This window comes from Leptinotarsa decemlineata, unplaced genomic scaffold (assembly GCF_025532065.1).
Source record: "Leptinotarsa decemlineata unplaced genomic scaffold, Ldec_3_MD MMD2_P_RNA_scaffold_4, whole genome shotgun sequence".
Lineage (NCBI taxonomy): Eukaryota > Metazoa > Arthropoda > Insecta > Coleoptera > Chrysomelidae > Leptinotarsa > Leptinotarsa decemlineata.
Window position 1 is genome coordinate 4,163,169 of NW_027412531.1, and position 18,721 is coordinate 4,181,889.

Below are 18,721 nucleotides of genomic sequence, written 5' to 3' on the forward strand. Positions count from 1 at the left end.
TGGAAAGAGACAAGTTTTTTCTTTAAGGACGACTTGGAGAAATATTTTTGCACATAGTTCTCGATAGACTTCTTTTTGGCACTTATTCTCAATGAACTGTTCTTTATTTTCATAATTCATTCTTTTTGACGGGTGTGAAGTCATCCACATCCACAAAGTACACTGAGAAAAAATAACACATTATTATTTTTTCATTTATCGACTCTGCACACCTAACATTTTACAATATGTTACGCTTATTGACTGAATTAGTAAAAAACAGAGCCGTCCTAGTTTATTAAACTGTCTGAAGGGGTGAAAATAGGGTGGAAATAATTTAAAAAATCGTAACATGAAAAATCGACTTTGAACACCTACAAAATTGAGATATGTTATTCCTGATGATCTATTCGACTGAAAAAACTTCACGTTATAGTTTTCCAGGCAGTCTAAGGGGGTGAAAATGGGGTGGAAACTTGAAAAAATCATATATTCAAAAATTGAGGTTGAACACCTACAAAACTGAGATATATTATTCCTGATGATCTATTTGACTGAAAAAACTTCACGTTATGGTTTTCCAGGTCGTCTGAAGGGGTGAAAATGGGGTGGAAACTTGAAAAAATTATATATTCAAAAATTGAGTTAGTACACCTACAAGATTATTAGATGTTATTCCTGATACCCGATTTTACGAGAAAAACTTCACGTTATAGTTTTCCAGGCCGTCTAAGGGGGTGAAAATAGGGTGGAAAGTTGAAAAATCATATCTTCGGAATGTGTGCACCTACAAGATTGAGATATGCTATCTTTTAAATATGGGATGGATATAATTTTATTATCAAATAAAGTCTTACTGACGTATTTAAATTCTATTTATTTGACAACTGTCATCAACATCTTCTTTCTACTAACAAACTTGATTTAACTAAAAATATTATCAGACATCACATAAAATAAATAAAAAATCTATATACAGAGGGAATGATAAAAACATACATTTTGAATCCAACATTCTCCCCCATTTTGAAATTGAAATAAAAAACAAAAGAGAAATTTCAAAATTACATTATAAATTTCACTCGAAACCATAACGATGCGGAGCTCTGACTTTTCGCCCCCTTCTTGTGACTATTTCTTTAGTTTTCTTTTTGATGCCTTGCTCTTCTGTTATGTAGTCCTCATCAGTTTCACCTTTGACTGCATTCATTTTCTTTTCAATTTGAAGAAAATTGTTACTGTCCTCTTCCGTCGTCACTTCTAAAGGATGTAAACGCTGAAACGGTCGAATAAGTTCCCCACTGTTCCCTTTTATTTTCGCTACCCTGGGTACGTCATCTTTTCCAGGATAAATTTCCAATACTTTTCCTATAGGCCAGTTTATTCGCTTTACATTGTCGCTGCTGACAAGAACAACATCTCCAATTTTTAAACTACCTATTTTCCTTTTACCAGTATGTACGAGTTCCGCTAAATACTCCTTTCTGAATCGGCTTCGGAGTCCATCTCTTATCTTTTGCAGGTATCTATGTCGTTTCACTAAATGATGTCTGTCTATGATATCGAAATCTGGAGTTTCACTGGTAGTTTCACGAAATAAACATAGAAGGGCTGAGCGGTTTTAAATTATCTTCTTCCGAAATATAAGTTAAAGGCCTTGCATTAATTATGGCTTCACAATCGCATAAAGTCGTCATCAATTCTTCATAAGTTAAAGTTGCTTTCCCTAAGTTTCTACGAAGTAATTCCTTAATTACTCTGACCATGCGTTCCCACCAACCGCCCCACCAAGCGGCTGTTGGAGGATTCTGATGCCATTTGATTTTTCTAACTGTAGAGTAGTCCATAACTTCATTCCAGTCTATCTTCTTCAAGTAGTTTTTTGCTCCAATAAAATTTGTTCCGTTGTCAGAATATATAACTGAAACTCTTCCTCTTCTCGCTATAAATCGCCTCAGTGATGATAAAAATGCGTCTGTTGATAGAGATTTCACCAGTTCCAGATGCACTGCTCGATATACTGCACAGGTAAGCAGTACGATCCAGGACTTGTCTCCCCCTTTCAAGTACAATGGTCCAGCTAAATCTACTCCCGTTATCTCAAAAGCGGACACATTGTCTATCCTATCTTTCGGTAGTGGAGCAAAAGGCGTATTTATGCATTTACTTCTGAATCGTTTGCACTGAACACATTTTTCTATCACTTCTTTAACAAATTTTCTTCCTTTCAGTATCCAAAATCTTTCACGAAGTATTCCAAGAAGTGTTTGAGTCCCTGCGTGAAGATGTATTTTATGTTGTTCCTCGATCAATTTTCTAACAATATCATGTTTATATGGTAAAAGAACAGGATACTTGAAATCATTACTATCATCACCCAGTATAAGTTTAGTTTGTACACGTATAATATTGTTTTTGTCTATCATCAAATGAAGATTTCCAATCGACTTTTTATCCAAACCAAAACTTTCTCTCTGTATAAGTTTTAAAATACGAAGTTCTGCCATTTCCTTTTCATCGAAAGTTAATTCACCGGTTCTTATTTGATTTTTCTTTGAACAGTTATTATGAAATCTCAAAATATAACCCATCATTCTCACAATTTTCGTATATTTGGAGAAGTATCCGAAATGTCTGGAAAAATCTTCATTTTGTGCGAAGTTAACAGAAGTCGTTTTTCTCTGTTCAATATTTATATCCTCCGTTGAACAAATTATTTCTGTATGGGGCCAATTTTCTGGACTCTGTTTTAACCACTGAGGACCTTCCCACCACTTTAATTTAATCAGTATATTCGCAGTGCATCCTCGTGATGCAATATCTGCCGGATTTAGGTCCCCTGGTACATGATACCAATCATCAATACTACTGCACGAATTTATTTCTTTCACGCGATTCCCCACAAATGTATTCCAGGACCCTTTGGTTTTTATCCATGTTAGGGCTACCATGGAATCACTCCAATAAAATGTTTTCAAGTGTTTCATCTCTTCCACTCTCTTAATGGATTGACATAATCTTACTCCAATGACTGTACTTAATAACTCAAGTCTTGGTATTGTGGTGTTTTTTGGTGCTATTCTAGATTTAGCCTGAATGAGTTGTAGAACGACTTCCTTATCTGTTTCTGTTCTTAAAAATACACAAGATGCATATGCCGCTTTGCTGGCATCGCAAAATACATGAATAGAAACATTTTCCTGAATGAAATGATTTAAATTATTAAGCGATCTAGGGATTTTACATACATTAAGGAAATGTAATTGTTTCATCCACTCTTCAAATTTATCGATTATGTCACTAGGTAATTCTTCATCCCAACCAATTTTTAGTGTCCATGTTAACTGTAATAGCAGTTTCGGAATCAACGTTACTGGACATGTGAAACCAATGGGATCAAAGATCTTTTGAGCTATTGACAATAAACATCGTTTCGTTTTAGGTGTAATATTCAAATTAATGAGACTGGATAAATCACAATGTAGAATATCTCTTTTGGAATCCCATGAAATACCTAAAACAGACACGTTTCTTTCATTGGAAAAATCGCCAGCAAAATTATCCGATGAATTATATACCCACTGTGTGAGGTTGAATTTTCCAATCGACATTAACTCTTCTGATTGACTAATAAAAGTGTCCAATTCTTCAATATTATTGACACTGGTGACACAGTTGTCAACGTAAAACGATGTTTTCAATTTATCAGCAGTGTTTTTCAAATGAATTGGTGCCCTATCTAAATGATGACTGATAGTTGCACCTAACAAGAAAGGGCTAGGCCGCAAACCAAAAACCACTCGACAGTGCCTAAAGATTTTCTTTTCGGTTTTTGATTCATCTACCCACCAAAGAAACCTCAAATTGTCCCTTTCATTGGGATTAACACCAATTTGCAAAAATGCTTTTTCTATATCAGATGTAACTCCTATTAGTCCTATTCTGAATTTTATCAACAATGAAGGGATCAATTCTAACAGATTAGGACCTTTTTCTAAACACGTATTTAGTGAATTTCCGTTATTATCCTTTGTTGATGCGTCGAATACTGGCCTAATTTTAGTAGTAATACTATTTTCTTTAATAACGGCACGATGAGGTAAATAGTGACTTGGCATATTAATTGAATCTCCCCTAACTTCTTCTATAATACCTAATGATTCGCATTCTGCAAAAACCTTACTATAGTCTTCAAATTTTCCTAAACTGATTAACTTTTTTGTTGAAGACAATAATCTTGCTTCAGCTATTTCTTTATTGTTAGAAAGTTTTGGATGACCTTCTTTCCAAGGAAGATTTACTTGATATCTACCATCATCTGTCTGCAAAACCGTTTCTTTAAAATACTTTTCCGTTTTAAAACCAATAATTTCTTTTGGTGTGGTATTTGCGGGCTCTTTTATACCCAAAACATCTAATTCCCACAAGTCAGCAATAGAAAAATCAGTGAAACCGGAAAAAATAGGATTGTTACTTGTGTTATGGACTTGTTGTCCCATTATAGTCCATCCAAGATACGTTTCTATGGCAACAAGTCCATTATTCAAAGTTTCAATATGCCCTATTATTAAATTTCCAAAAATATCTGCCCCTAGCAACAATTCAATTTCTTGTGGAGGATTATTTATACCAATATCACTTAAAATAATGTTTTTATTCTTCAAATACAATGACAGTTTGTAAGAGTGTGTCAGTTGAAAAATTACTTGTCAAAACATTTTCCAATTTTTGTTTGGAATTTTCATCTGGTTGAACCTTCTTCGAATCTAAATCACAACACATTATTGGAAAATGTTTCCGTGCGCACATTAAACATCTTATAAACGCTTTGCAATTTTTGCTGATATGATTGGTTCTCAAACAAGAAAAGCAACCTTTCTTTTCCACAACTTTTGCTTTTCTCTCTTCCAAAGAAAGTTTTTGTGCAGCAAAACAATCTTGACTTGCATGGGTACTATTATTACAAAATATACAGTTAGGTTTCTTACCTTTGAAGGAATCTTTTGTATTAACTGTATACAATGCTGCAGCAGAATAGAGTTCAGGCTCACCTTGCAGTAAACGTTTTCCCTTACTATTATGTTTCGGCTGCTCCTTTTCAATTCCAAAACTTGTTTTTGCCAAATTTATTCTTTCTTCTGATTCCACCTCGGTTCTCAAGAAATCTAACAACATTGTGAGATAGTTATCAGAAGCAAAATTATCTTTTTAATTTTTAGTATGTATTTTCACCTTCGAACTACGATGTCTTTCCCAAATCTTGAGTAACTCACTCGGAAGTGCGGATTCAACCAATGGGAAAAGCATTGCAGCATACTTTTCAGTTGTCACACCTAATGACTCCAACGCTCGTAATTGAGTCTCCAATCTATCGTATAAAGATGATAATGACATACCTGACTTATTTTTGTTTACCTGGTGAAGAACTAGGTTCAGCAACTCTCTCACATAAACCTCAATCAGAAATTCGTCTCTAGCGAACCGTACTTTCAACTGGTCAAGTGCTTTTTTGTAGTTTGCGCCGGATGGAGGAAAACTTTCCACAAGTTCCCGTGCTGGTGATCCTTGTTCCATTGCCTGCACCAAATACTGAAACTTGTCTTCTAAATCGATTTCTTCATCCTGGTCTATCTTTTTAAACTGTCCCCAGAACCCGATCCAGCTTTTCACATTTCCGTCGAATTTGATCAGTTCTAACTTTGGCAATCTGAATTTTCGATTGATTTTTTCACCGTAAGAAATTTGTGAACTGGTTCCACAATCTGCTCGCATTTGGTTATCTGCCAATCGGATTTCGCATTCAGATTTATATTTGATTACTTTAGCTCTATAAAACTCCATTTCGTCGAACTCTTGTTGAACTTCGGCATCGTTAAACTTTCCGGAAAATAACGGCTCCTTGAAGTTCTCATCAATAGTGAATATTCTATCACTCTTGTCTTCCAATTGTCTCAAGAGTGATAGTATTTGTGCCTTACTAGTTTGCTTCGTACTCAAGGCTACATCTAGGTCGCTGCTAGTATTGCGAAAATGTCTTCGCAGCTGCTCTCTTTCTTTCTGCATAATATCCATCGTCAATAATTCAGTCCTGTCACGGTCGCCACTATTTTAAATATGGGATGGATATAATTTTATTATCAAATAAAGTCTTACTGACGTATTTAAATTCTATTTATTTGACAACTGTCATCAACATCTTCTTTCTACTAACAAACTTGATTTAACTAAAAATATTATCAGACATCACATAAAATAAATAAAAAATCTATATACAGAGGGAATGATAAAAACATACATTTTGAATCCAACACTATCTATCATGATGTATCCGACAGAAAAAACTTCACGTCTTAGTTTTTAAGACCGTCTGAGGCGGAGAACATGGGGTGAAAATATCAAAACATGTCTTAACATGAAAAATCACTTTGTACACCTACAAAATTGAGATATGTTATTCCTGATGATCTATTCGACAGAAAAAACTTCATGTCATAGTTTTCCAGGCCGTCTGAGGGGTGAAAATAGGGTGGAAAGTTGAAAAAATCGTATCTTTGAAAATTGAATGTGGACACCTAGAAGTTTGAGATATGTTATCCATGTCGATCTATTCGACAGAAAAAAACATCACGTCATAGTTTTCCAGGCCGTTTAAGGGGGTAAACATGGGGTGAAAATATCAAAAAATGTCTCAACATGAAAAATCGACACATACAAAATTGAGATATGTTATTCCTGATGATCTATTCGACTGAAAAAACTTCATGTTATAGTTTTCCAGGCAGTCTGAGGGGATGAAAATGGGGTGAACATGGGGTGAAAATATCTAAAAACGTCTTAACATGAAAAATCGACTTTGTACACCTACAAAATTGAGATATGTTATTTCTGATGGTCTATTCGGCTGAAACAACTTCACCCCCTCAGACAGCCTGGAAAACTATAACGTGAAGTTTTTCTCGTCTCAATCTTGTAGGTGTACAAACTCAATGTTTGAATATATGATTTTTTAAAGTTACCAACCCATTTTCATCCCCTCAGACTGTCTGGAAAACTATGACATGAAGTTTCTTCTATAGAATAGATCATCAGGAATAACATAACTCAATTTTGTAGGTGTACAAAGTCGATTTTTCATGTTAAGACATGTTTTGATATTTTCACCCCATGTTCACTAACTCAGACGGTCTCTAAAACTATGACGTGAAGTTTTTTCTGTCGAATAGATCATGATAGATAACATATCTCAATCTTGTAGGTGCACACTTTCAATTCTCGAAGATATGATTTTTCAACTTTCCACCCCATTTTCACCCCCTTAGACAGCCTGCAAAACTATAACGTGAAGTTTTTCTCGTCAAATCGGGTATCAGGAATAACATCTACTGATCTTGTAGGTGTACAAACTCAATTTTTAAATTTATGATTTTTTCAAGTTTCCACCCCAGTTTGACCCCCTCAGACTGCCTGGAAAACTATAATATGAAGTTTTTCAGTCAAATAGATCATCATGAATAACATATCTCAATTTTGTAGGTGTACAGAGTCGATTTTTCATGTCACGATTTTTTAAATATTTCCACCCTATTTTCACCCCTTCCGACAGTTTAATAAACTAGGACGGCTCTGTTTTTCTACTAATTCAGTCAATAATCGTATCATTTTGAAAATGGTAGGTGTGCAGAGTTGGTAAATGAAAAAATAATAATGCGATATTTTTTTCTCAGTGTGCTTTGTGGATGTGGATAACTTCACACCCGTTTCTTTTTGTTCCCATTTTGCAAAAGTTTTAGGCATTGTTTGTCCATTGTTTTTTGTAATTTGGGAATAAAATTCGATTTTTTGAGCAATTTTTGTCTTTACTGTGGCTCTTGTAACTCCCTGAAGAGGTGGCTTTGCCCATCTTTCATTTATAGCTTTTTATATAAAGAAAGTATCTGTTGGGCAAAGTGACCCCACTTCACGAGGTGACTTTGCTCACCCATATTTTATTTTTTATTTAAGAGGGGGAATCATATAAAAATAAAATAACTACATAAATCACATCTTCAAACCAACTTCCAAAGGTACAAATTTTATCTAGGATATCACAAAATGGGTTTTGTGAAAATTATCATCTCAAATTTTTAAATTGTCAATGTCACCCCATTTGACCAGTATATTTAAAGTTTTTTTTTACTCAAACAAATGTGATTAGATACTTGGAAAAAGTATGTCCTCATAAAACCAGGGGACATTATTCTGAGAAAAATTATGATCCACTAAAGTCTGAACATATCGATGTAGATCAGTAATGTACATAACGAGTGTGTTCGATCTGTGCGGAACGTAATTGGCTGTGGGACCTAAGTGGCTGGTGATATTTCAACCAAGAGCAGTGAGCCCCTGGGAGAAAATGTCTATACACCTAACGGATTTTTGGGAAAAGTTTTTGGCTTTCTACTACTCCATCAAATGATCCAAAAAAAGGGGATGAGGGATTTTTTTTGGAAGATTCCCTCATCCCCTTTTTTTGTATCAAGATGGAGTAGTAGAAAGCCAAAAATTTTCTTTCCCAAAAATTAATCACTCCTAAAAATATAACCCCTTCAATTCAAACCTAACGGATATTTTCCTCAATCCAGCGGAGGGCATCAGTACATTTTGATGGTAATCGATATTCCCCGAAAATTATGCTTGGTTCTTTCAGATGTTTTTAATATTGGGCTTTCCTCAGCTCCACATCAGCGGATTTTTATTTTTATTTATTTTATTTGAAAACAGGAAATCCTTATATGAATACAAGTCCAAAAGAGTAAAAATGGTATATAAAAAATATTAAAATAGTATAAAAATTCTTCTGACAATAAAATACGTTCAAATAATATATACCTAAATACAAGAAGCTAAAAAGCTAGAAATAGAAATGTGTTCCTGAGAATATTGTCCCATAACACAGAACAAATCAGGAATATTCAGAATAGTTAGTTCCATATTACAATTATACTAGGGCATAAAAACAATTATTCGAGTGGGTAGGTGATGAAATATTTAACATATCACAATGTAACACGATGTAACACAATGTATACAGAACACATTAAAGCTCGAACCAATAAAACAATTCAATGATGTGAAACATAAAAATTAAAAAAATTCCGAAAATTCATAGAGTACGTGATGTAATATATATTTTCAACTAAGCCTGGAATGAATATAAAGTAACATAATCTTTAATGCGGTATGGTAATTGGTTGAAATCATTCAATCCTCTGAAAAACAACGATTTCATAGATTGCTTTGTTCTTGTCCTGGAAATGTGGAATTGATTGGTGGTTCTTGTGTTGTAGTCATGAATTTGATTATTGTGCGTAATGAAGGAATCAAAATATGTTGTTAATGAATTTCTGGTTATTTTATAAATAAATATCATACTTGAGTAATACAGTCTACCTGCCACATCATACCACTTGGCGGCACTCAGCATGCATTGAATGGGAGTGTATCTATTACATTTTAAGATGATTCTTAGTTATTAAGAAAAAACTAAAGCCCCATTTTTTTCACTTAATTGTTTATAACTTTTGTAATTTTTATCGGCGCGTTTTCGGACCTTTCCTTAAACTTTCTAGGCAAAAATACGAATCGAATGACACCTTGGTCGTAATTTTTGGACAGGGCTGAAAAATGTTACAAAAAATAGTACATGTGAACTCGACTATTAAAAGGGCAAAAATAAAGATGAGAAGGGTAACATTCCCCAAAAAACGATTTTGGGTAAGAGTCGATGATTACCCGCCTGAAGAAGCGGGTAATCATAAAATACGCGGAAGGAAACGACAAGTACCCTGAACAAAGTAACGTGAAGGAGAGAAAAAATTATGTAAACGTAGTGACGACGACAAGTCACCCATGGATCAACGAGTTCGTCTATCTACCGATTTCGAAAAAGAATAAATCACCGATCGCTATATTCTCCGAGAGACTGTTCCTACTAGTCAATCTATTGAGGATAACTAACAGTTCTGATAATGATCGCGAGCTTTGGAAAGTTATATACAGGGTGGGCCATCGAAAACTTGACATGGAGGTTTTGGGTACTAATCTTGTGAATCCGAAAAAACGCTCGGACAGGTCGATTTTTATTGAGAGGGGGACAGCTTTTTTCCCCATTTACAGCGTCGTCACTTTAATCCCGGAGCAGAGGGGTGAACAAACCTTGGAATTTTAATAGGGAACTGGGGCCAATCGCACATCGTTTGGAATATTTTGGAATTCTCTGAACAACGGTGTACATTTTTTTTTTAATTTGGAGGATTCATATTAAATTTAGAGTTGAAGTTACTTACTCTATTCTCATGTTAGCATATGCTCAAAACGGGCACCTCCAACTTCCATGCAATAATAGGGATTCTGCTGGAAACGTTCTTGGTGACATTCGGGATTCGTTGCCCTAAATCTTCGAGTGATGCAGAATGAGTACAGTAAATTCTGTTTTTCAAATGACCCCACAGAAAAAATCTAACAGCGAAAGGTCTGGTAATCGTGGTGACCATTCGATGGTATCCCGTCTTCCAATCCAGTGATCCGGAAAAGTCTGATCTAAATACTGCTGAACAGGCAGAGCATGTTGCGGAAGAGCCTCATCTTGTTGAAATATTAACAGATCCTCCCGATAATTGTGGTCATTTTCAATAATATGAGTGAGAAGGGGATTATTAGTATTGTAACGAATTAAAGAATTAACTGTCTTAAACAAATATATTTTTAACAATATTTCACTTTCACAACTAATTTATATACAACACTCAGCAACTAACGCTTAATTTATCTTTACTGTTTGTTAACCGCTCCATTCGCTTTCTTGGTACAGACTAACTGACTGACTAGAAGCGGCGCCTTTTTATAACGGCAACGATCGCTCCGCATCTCTCTAGGGATTTCGGGACTCATCTACACCTTTCGCGATGTTTCGCGATGAGTCATGCGTTTGCTGACTGAAATATCGGTCAGGGCCGGCTTCAGATCCATTACAGTATCTTCCAGAAGCTCCAGATACATTTGTCCGGTTAAATTGCCTTTAAAAACAATGGGCCAACAATACTGTCACCAAAAATTCCAGCCCATACATTTAATTTTTGTGGACGTTGAGTATGCATTCATGGAAAATGTGAGGATTTGAATCAGCCCAATAGCGACAATTATGGCGATTAACTGTGCCATTCAGAAAAAAAGAACATTAATCAGTGAAGCAAATGCTGAAAACAAAATATGGATTTTCCATGACTCGTTCACTAACCAACTCGCAAAATTGCAAGCGTCGATCGAAATCATCTTCATTCAGTTCTTGCGTTAATTCAATCTTGCAAGGATGCATTTTGTGGGCTTTTAAAATACGCCGAATGCTAGTTCGTGACACCCCGGAAACGAATGCTAACTTTCTTGTGCTTAAAGTAAGTATGGTCAAGCTCAACATGGCCCAGAATTGCCACTTGTGTCGCCTCATTTGTTACTAGTTCGATTTGCCGTTTTTTATTTGCTACAGATCCAGTTGCGTGAAATTTTGCAATTAAATCGAAAAAATTCTGTCGCGACACATTCTTCTCATGTTGTTGATTGAACAGTTCAGCGGCTCTCGCAGCACAACGTCTATTTTCATAGTACAGTTCAATCAACTCAATCCTCTCTACAGTTGTGTAAACCCTGTTTCTTTAGCAACACTTTACGGCATTCGCTACTAGTAATAATGTAGATATCACTTTTAACATAAAAATGAGAAATAGAAGCAACATTTTTAACCATTTCTCAATTGTAATAGTCCTCTTATCAGAAGACTAATGAATTAACAAAAAAGTAGCGTAAGAAACAAATGAAATATTTCCAAATACATTCCAACTGATCAGTGGCAGTACAACAATTTGTTGCTATTAACAAAATTGAAAAAGTTAATCTTCGGAAATAACTCTTTTAAATGCGTTCAAATTGAAAAAAATGTACAACATTGTTTAGAGAATTTCAAGATCTTTCAAACGATGTGCGACTGGCCCCCTATTCCCTATTAAAATTCCAAGAGTTGTTCACCCCTCTGCTCCGGGGTTGAAGTGACGACGCTGTAAATGGAGAAAAAAACTGCCCCCCTCCCAATAAAAATCGACCTGTCTGAGCGTTTTTTCGGATTTGCAAGATTAGTACCCAAAACCTCCATGTCAAATTATGATGGTGTTAGCAAGCAATAGTAAACAAGTGAAATAAATGAAATATTTGTAAAGTAATGTTGAAGTAAAGTGTTGTTCCTAATAAGTTAAATCCCAAAATGAAGTTTCAATTTTTGATATTGATCTAGGTTTCAATAACTGCATTCACATGAAAGAAAAAGTGGCAAAAAAAATTTGATGATTACAATAATTTTTAACCGTTGAACTTGTGATTTTACCATCATTCATACCTTTTCTTAATCCTGTCACAGGAACTGTCGATTCCGCGGTATCCTCCGAAATCCCTTTTGCCTTTCCATTATTATCTTTGTCACCTTCACCCTTGACGTAACCATTATTGATCACTCCACTAGTCAAATCAATTTTTTTAGCGCAATCACTCAAACCACTCAAATCTTCACTAGTAATATCGCCATTGGGGTACACGAACTGTTTTATAGTCACAGGTCCTTTGTAAACGGTTTTGTTTCCAAAATGGACGTCATTTGAATTCACTACCGAAACACTTCCGAAATGAGGTAGGTCCTGCTGAGGGATGGCGATGGTACCCTCGATATCGTCATCTTCAAGCTCTTGGCAGGACGAGGTACTGTAAGTGTCCACCTGAATCAAAATAAGCTGGGATTAGTATTAATATATCGAAACGGAAAGAATTAGTCAGAACATATTCAAATCACTTGATGAAGGAAATTTCACATGTCTCTCAATGCTTGATTACAGTAAAACATTCGATACCTTGGATCCTTCTTTATTGTCCATAAGTCTTAACTATTTTGGTTTCACCCATATTGGAGTGTCACTTATGAAAAGCTATATCTCCGAAAGGATCCAATCAACTCACCTTGATGGTAACCAATCAACAATAATATAAAAAAAATTAGGTGTACCGCAAGGTTCAGTCCTCGGACCGCTCCTGTTTGCAATGTATATTAGTGACTTTCATAAATTTGTTAGTTTTGGTAAAATACATCACTACGCCGGTGATACTCAATTGTATAGTTCATTCAGCTTTAACGATATTACACTGGCCAAGGAAAATATTAACTTGAAACCTTGAAACTCTATACAATGTATCCTGTGCACATAATCTTCCTATCAGTCCGAAGAAATCCCAGGTCATGTTATTTGGCCCCAAAGTAAAAGAAATATTGTGTGTGAGTCATTGTCGATGCGTGTCAACAATAACATAATTCCTTTTGTGAATGAATGTAAAAATCTGGGCTTGTGGTTAAATACAGACTTGAGATTCATGAAGCATGTAAGTCATCTGTGTAAAACGGAATTCAATGTATTGAGACAACTTTATCCAAGTAGACACCTTTTATCAAAAAATCTGAAGTTGAGTCTCTGTGGAACACTTATTTTTTCAAGATTAGCTTACTGCGATTGTATCAACTCTACGGACCCGCCTTGAAACAATGAGACTCCAACGTATACAAAATAGTTGTGCCAGATTTTCCTACGGTATCCGAAAGTATGATCACATAAGTCCTTTCGAGATTCTGGCTGGCTTTCGCTCAAATATCTAAGAGCAATCCATTTGCTTAGTTTCACGTATATAATTCTTGTTTCGGCATATCTGCCTTACTTACGTGAAATACTGGTTGCAGTATCACACAGTGGCACTTCTCGTAATAGGCATACTTTGGTCATTCCCAGGCATTCCACAGCAATGTTTACTCGAAGTTTCTCCTACAATGCGGCAAAGTTGTATAACACCATCCCCACATACTTTAAAGAAAGTTCAATGAGAAACTTTAAGAAAAGGTTGAAAGACATGTTTCTTACACGACAGTGATAGGAGACGACATATGTCGTCTCATTGTGATGAATAAAGACATTATTCATTATTATTATTATCATTAACAGCACTGAAGAAAAATGTTCAAATCATCTAAAAGAAAATTCGTTCAGGCCAGTCTTAACTCCCTATGCTCCCTATTAGAAAACAACTACTCTCCTGGCTAATTCCACGAAGGGCGTTGGATTATATCTGACAGGTGTCAGTGCAGGATTCTTCACTGAAGTTATTCCTGCGTATGCTAATGGCGATACAATTGCCGCAATAGATTTTCAATTATTGGAACACACTTGCAGACCGGTTTTGGGCTGTTTGGCCACTCGTCAGTGCAAGTTAGTAACTATCATCAACATAAAGTCGATGATTTCCGATAACTGAAAAACGAATTCCGTCAAAGTATCATTCCTCGAACTAGGCTAAAGCGGACAACAAACAACAGGTTTGTCAACCCCCATCTGCCTGTGAACGAGGTAACCAACCGCTGTGATTTCAAATCTGTATATTGTTTTCAAATATAAACAACTTTTTTAAATGAACTTATTTAATAATATTTAATAATAATTAATATTTAATAGAGCAATCGAGAATTTAAATATCAAAATACCTCTATACAAGAAAAGCCATACACAAAGATTCGTGTTTTATTATGGTCCGAAATTATACAACATACTCCCAGTAGAATTGAAAATTATCAAAGGAATTAATAAATTCAAACAAAAGCTCAAACAATTCATAATCGAAAACCCTCAAAAATTTGACATATACTAAAAGGAATAAAAAAGAATTTTACACATTGAATAGCAATTCCTATACCATTTGTATATTGTATTTTTTTTTGTTTTTGTTTCCTCAGAGTTTGAAAAAAAAATGTTTATTTTATTTTTTTCTCTTTCTCACTAATCGTATTACCATGGATTATTATAATATTATCATATTTTTTTATTATTTTATAAAATGTACTCACTGAGCTCTTATCTTGGCGAGTAACAGATCACAATACAGGCATTTCAATGTCTAGGTGAAAGTTACTCATTCAAGATAATTGAAATTTATTAATTATGTATGTCATACAACAAATTGTATATTAACATGGAATAAATAAATTTGATTTGAAAAAAAAAAAAATGTCGAAAATAAGGGTAGTTTACTCTTGATCAAAATTTCTATTTTTGTGATCTCCCCTGCACACCGTTGGGAAATTTAGAATTTTGACAACTCAAATCCAATTATCCCGGATTGCACCAATTTTTATCAAGAATAAAATTTTCTGACAAATGGATAATGAAAGAGTTTCCCAAATAGTGCAAACTTTTTGAAAACAACTGTATATATTATTCATAAATATCAATATTTCATTCGGTACTTATAGGTACAATAAGAATCGAATCGAAACTTTTTTCTGAATATAAGCAATTTCATTGAAATCGAGAAGAATACGCGATGTTAATGAATCTAGACGTGTCAAGTCTTGCGACTCCGGTGCCGAGTAAATAAATAACATTTACGCACTCTGTTCATATATTCGAATATTATGTATTCAATAATTGTACTTTGATACTAATTTTATTGTTGAAATGTCTCGTTATTCGCAAAGATTTCATTGAAGAATTGAAATTTTGTTCCTATATCAATGCATTCCGCTGAGAATATTGGAAATAATTTTCGCGATTACCTATTACTCAACCAAAAATTTTCTCAGATGAATGTCTATTTGTCAATCTCAAAATTTGTTTTTTTTTTTGAGCAAAACCAATCGAGCATCTAGCAATAGATTTTACATTAATTCTATCAGATTTAGATGATAACCGTCTAGAAGAAAAATACAATGTATATATGAACAAATTAATTGCCTACTGTAGTGGTATAACCTACATTTCAACCAGTCTAAAACACAAATCGTAAGGTTTCATACTAGACCAGAAACGTTTTAGCAAAAACTCACTTTTACATCTGATAATGAACTAAAGGGCAATAATGCAGAAACCGTAAAATTTTTAGGTGTATAGTCAGAGTAAACGTTATTGTGTACTCTTAAAGTTGTCGGCACACTCAAAGGCAAAAAAAACAATACATAAAAATGATTTAGCAGCGAACTAGTCCACGTGGACTGAAGACTTGGCGGTTCGTAATGGATAATTTTTACTAATCGAGTTCTATGGTATGGTAGTAGGCCGAAGAGACATGAAATCAAATTTGAAGTCATTTTACGGTGACGAATAGAAATCGGAGAATACCAGGATGGTTAACGCCGTCGTGTTCAGTTCAGGAACTGATTGCGATTTGAGTGTTGAAATTCGATATTGGTGCAGTTATAATTATTTAGAATGTTTGTTATCTGTTTAAAATGTGGCTTCCTTGGACAAGTACTAATAGTAATAACGAGTGAGTTACAATCTGAATCCACGGAGAATCGACAACGTTCATGATGGGTCAGCGATACTCAACACCGCTGACGAAGATGAACTTGCATTTTTATTATGAGAGTTTTCATTTTTATATTCAATCTGTCTTGATACCTCCTTATTGTAATTGTGGTGATTCCAATAGCGATGGTGAACAATGCGAAAAAGAGATACCAGTGAATAAGATTCCGATGCATTTGAATATTGAAACACAGAGAGTATGTTTCAATATATGTATATAAGAATTTACATCTCAAGTTTGGTTTCGAAGGGAACAAACTATTACAAGCAACAGATGTGACCGAAATTCCTTTCTCGATTGTACGTCAAATAGTAAAATAGTTATATTTTTAGGAATGATTAATTTTTGGGAAAGAAAGTTTTTGGCTTTCTACTACTCCATCTTGATACAAAAAAAGGATGAGGGAATTTTCCAAAGAAAAGAAGGAAGTAATCGATTTGAAAATAAGTAACTCTATACATGGATGTGTAGATCATGCAAAGAAGTACCTTTCAGACACAAACTGAAAGAAATATTGTTGGAATTGTTTATTATAATATATCGATGTTAATATTGTATCTCCCTATAGGAATAATTTTGTTTTATGTTTTTGGTAACTATTGTATAGAGTAGAGTTCAGTTGTTAAAAAATATTAATAAAAGTCATTTGGAGAAAAGTCAAAACCTATTTTTGAAACGATTAAATAATAAGAATCCATCCCATTTACAATATTTGGCGACCGTGACAGGACATAAAAGATGGATAGTTTGAAGAAAAATAAGCAGCAGTTGAGGAGACTTTTCAAAAAATCTGTTGAAGCGCTTGATGGAGCTTTGAAGCTGAGAGATTCGACCAAAGATGATTTACTGTTTCTACTGAGACAATTGGAGGATAAGAGTAGCAGATTATTCGAGGCAGATGAAGGAGTTAAAGAAAAATTGTCATTAGAAGCCATCGATGATATTGAATTAGAAGAGGAGTACGACGAGGTAGAATATTACAGAGACGAACTGATAAAATATAAATCCAAATGCGAATTCCGATTGAACGAGATTACGAAGACCCAAGAAGATAATTTGAGCTGTGCCAATTTCTCTATAACGGAGAAAATTCAGAGAAAATTTCATTTACCAAGAATAGAACTGAAGAAATTCGATGGGAACGTGAAGAACTGGATTGTGTTCTGGGGACAATTCAAGAAGATTCACAACGACCCAGAAATAGATAATGAAGACAAGTTTCAGTATCTTTTACAAGCGACGGAAAGTGGTTCAGTTGCTCGAGATTTAGTAGAAAGTTACCCCCCGTCTGGGTCCAATTACAATAAAGCCATTGACCAGTTGAAGACTCGTTTTGCCAGGGACGAATTCCTAATCGAAGTTTACGTAAGGGAACTATTACAACTTGTACTGCAACAATCTTCAAAAGCTGAAACAGGTATGTCTCTTTCCAATCTGTATGATAAACTTGAAATCCAGTTAAGAGTTTTGGAATCCCTAGGAGTTACTAGCGAAAAATATGCGGCTATGCTTTTCCCTCTTGTAGAATCGGCTTTGCCTGCAGAAGTTTTAAGAACTTGGGAAAGACATCGTAATTTCAATCAACGAAATGAGAAGGATGATAATGACACTTCCAAAGGTACTAATTATTTGAATATGTTATTAGGTTTTTTTGAAAATGGAGGTTGAGTCAGAAGAACGGATAAATTTGGCACAAAAAGGATTTGGGAAAGGACACGAGCACAACAAATATCATGACAGTAAGAATAAATATTTATCAAAACAAGGTGAGCCCGAATTATATACAGCAGCTGCTTTGTACACAGCTAATCCCAAAGATTATTTAAAAGATAAGCAAAATAATTGTTTATTCTGCGATTTGAATTCACATGCAAGTAAGGATTGTTTGAAAGCTCAAAGTCTTTCAATTGATGAAAGAAAATCTAGAATAATGAAAAATCGTGGATGTTTTTCTTGTTTAAAATTGAATCACATTAGTGAGAATTGTCGAGCTGTAATTAGGTGTTTGATATGTTCAAAGAAACATTACCCCATTTTATGTCCTAATTTGCATGTGAAGAAAGGTATCACTGATCAAGATGATAAAAATCCAAACAATAAGGTTGAAAATACTTTAACTAACAATTTTTCGAACGAAACTCTATTGCAAACGGTTGTTGTCAAAATTGTCAATAATGACAAACAGAAATTGATTAGAACGTTACTTGATTCAGGATCGCAAAGATCATATATTTCACGACAATGTGCAGCTGAATTACGATTGGATAGTGTTCGTCAGGAAAATATTGTACAAGGTGTTTTTGGTAGGTTTCAGTCAGAACCAAAA

The 18,721-nt window shown here is 34.6% G+C and overlaps 2 protein-coding genes across 3 annotated transcripts in view; both read right to left on the bottom strand.

The window, feature by feature from the left end:
• The window catches only part of LOC111514833 (peptidoglycan-recognition protein LE), a 142,451-nt gene that overhangs the window by 73,118 nt on the left and 50,612 nt on the right, over positions 1-18,721 (bottom strand). For both annotated transcript variants that reach the window (XM_074186694.1, XM_074186693.1), the window contains exon 2: positions 12,401-12,773. In XM_074186694.1, the coding sequence (XP_074042795.1) occupies positions 12,401-12,773 (373 nt within the window). The remainder of the gene's footprint in view (positions 1-12,400; positions 12,774-18,721) is intronic.
• On the bottom strand, positions 2,693-6,290 carry LOC141487569 (uncharacterized). Its single transcript, XM_074186696.1, has 2 exons — positions 5,212-6,290; positions 2,693-5,144 (listed from the first exon to the last, which is right to left on the bottom strand). The coding sequence occupies exons 1-2, from the start codon at positions 6,049-6,051 to the stop codon at positions 5,136-5,138; spliced, it is 849 nt and encodes a 282-aa protein (XP_074042797.1). The 5' UTR covers positions 6,052-6,290; the 3' UTR covers positions 2,693-5,135.

Coding starts and splice junctions, on each gene's coding strand:
- LOC141487569 (XM_074186696.1), bottom strand. CDS start 6,051: ATGGATATTATGCAGAAAGAAAGAGAGCAGCTGCGAAGACATTTTCGC.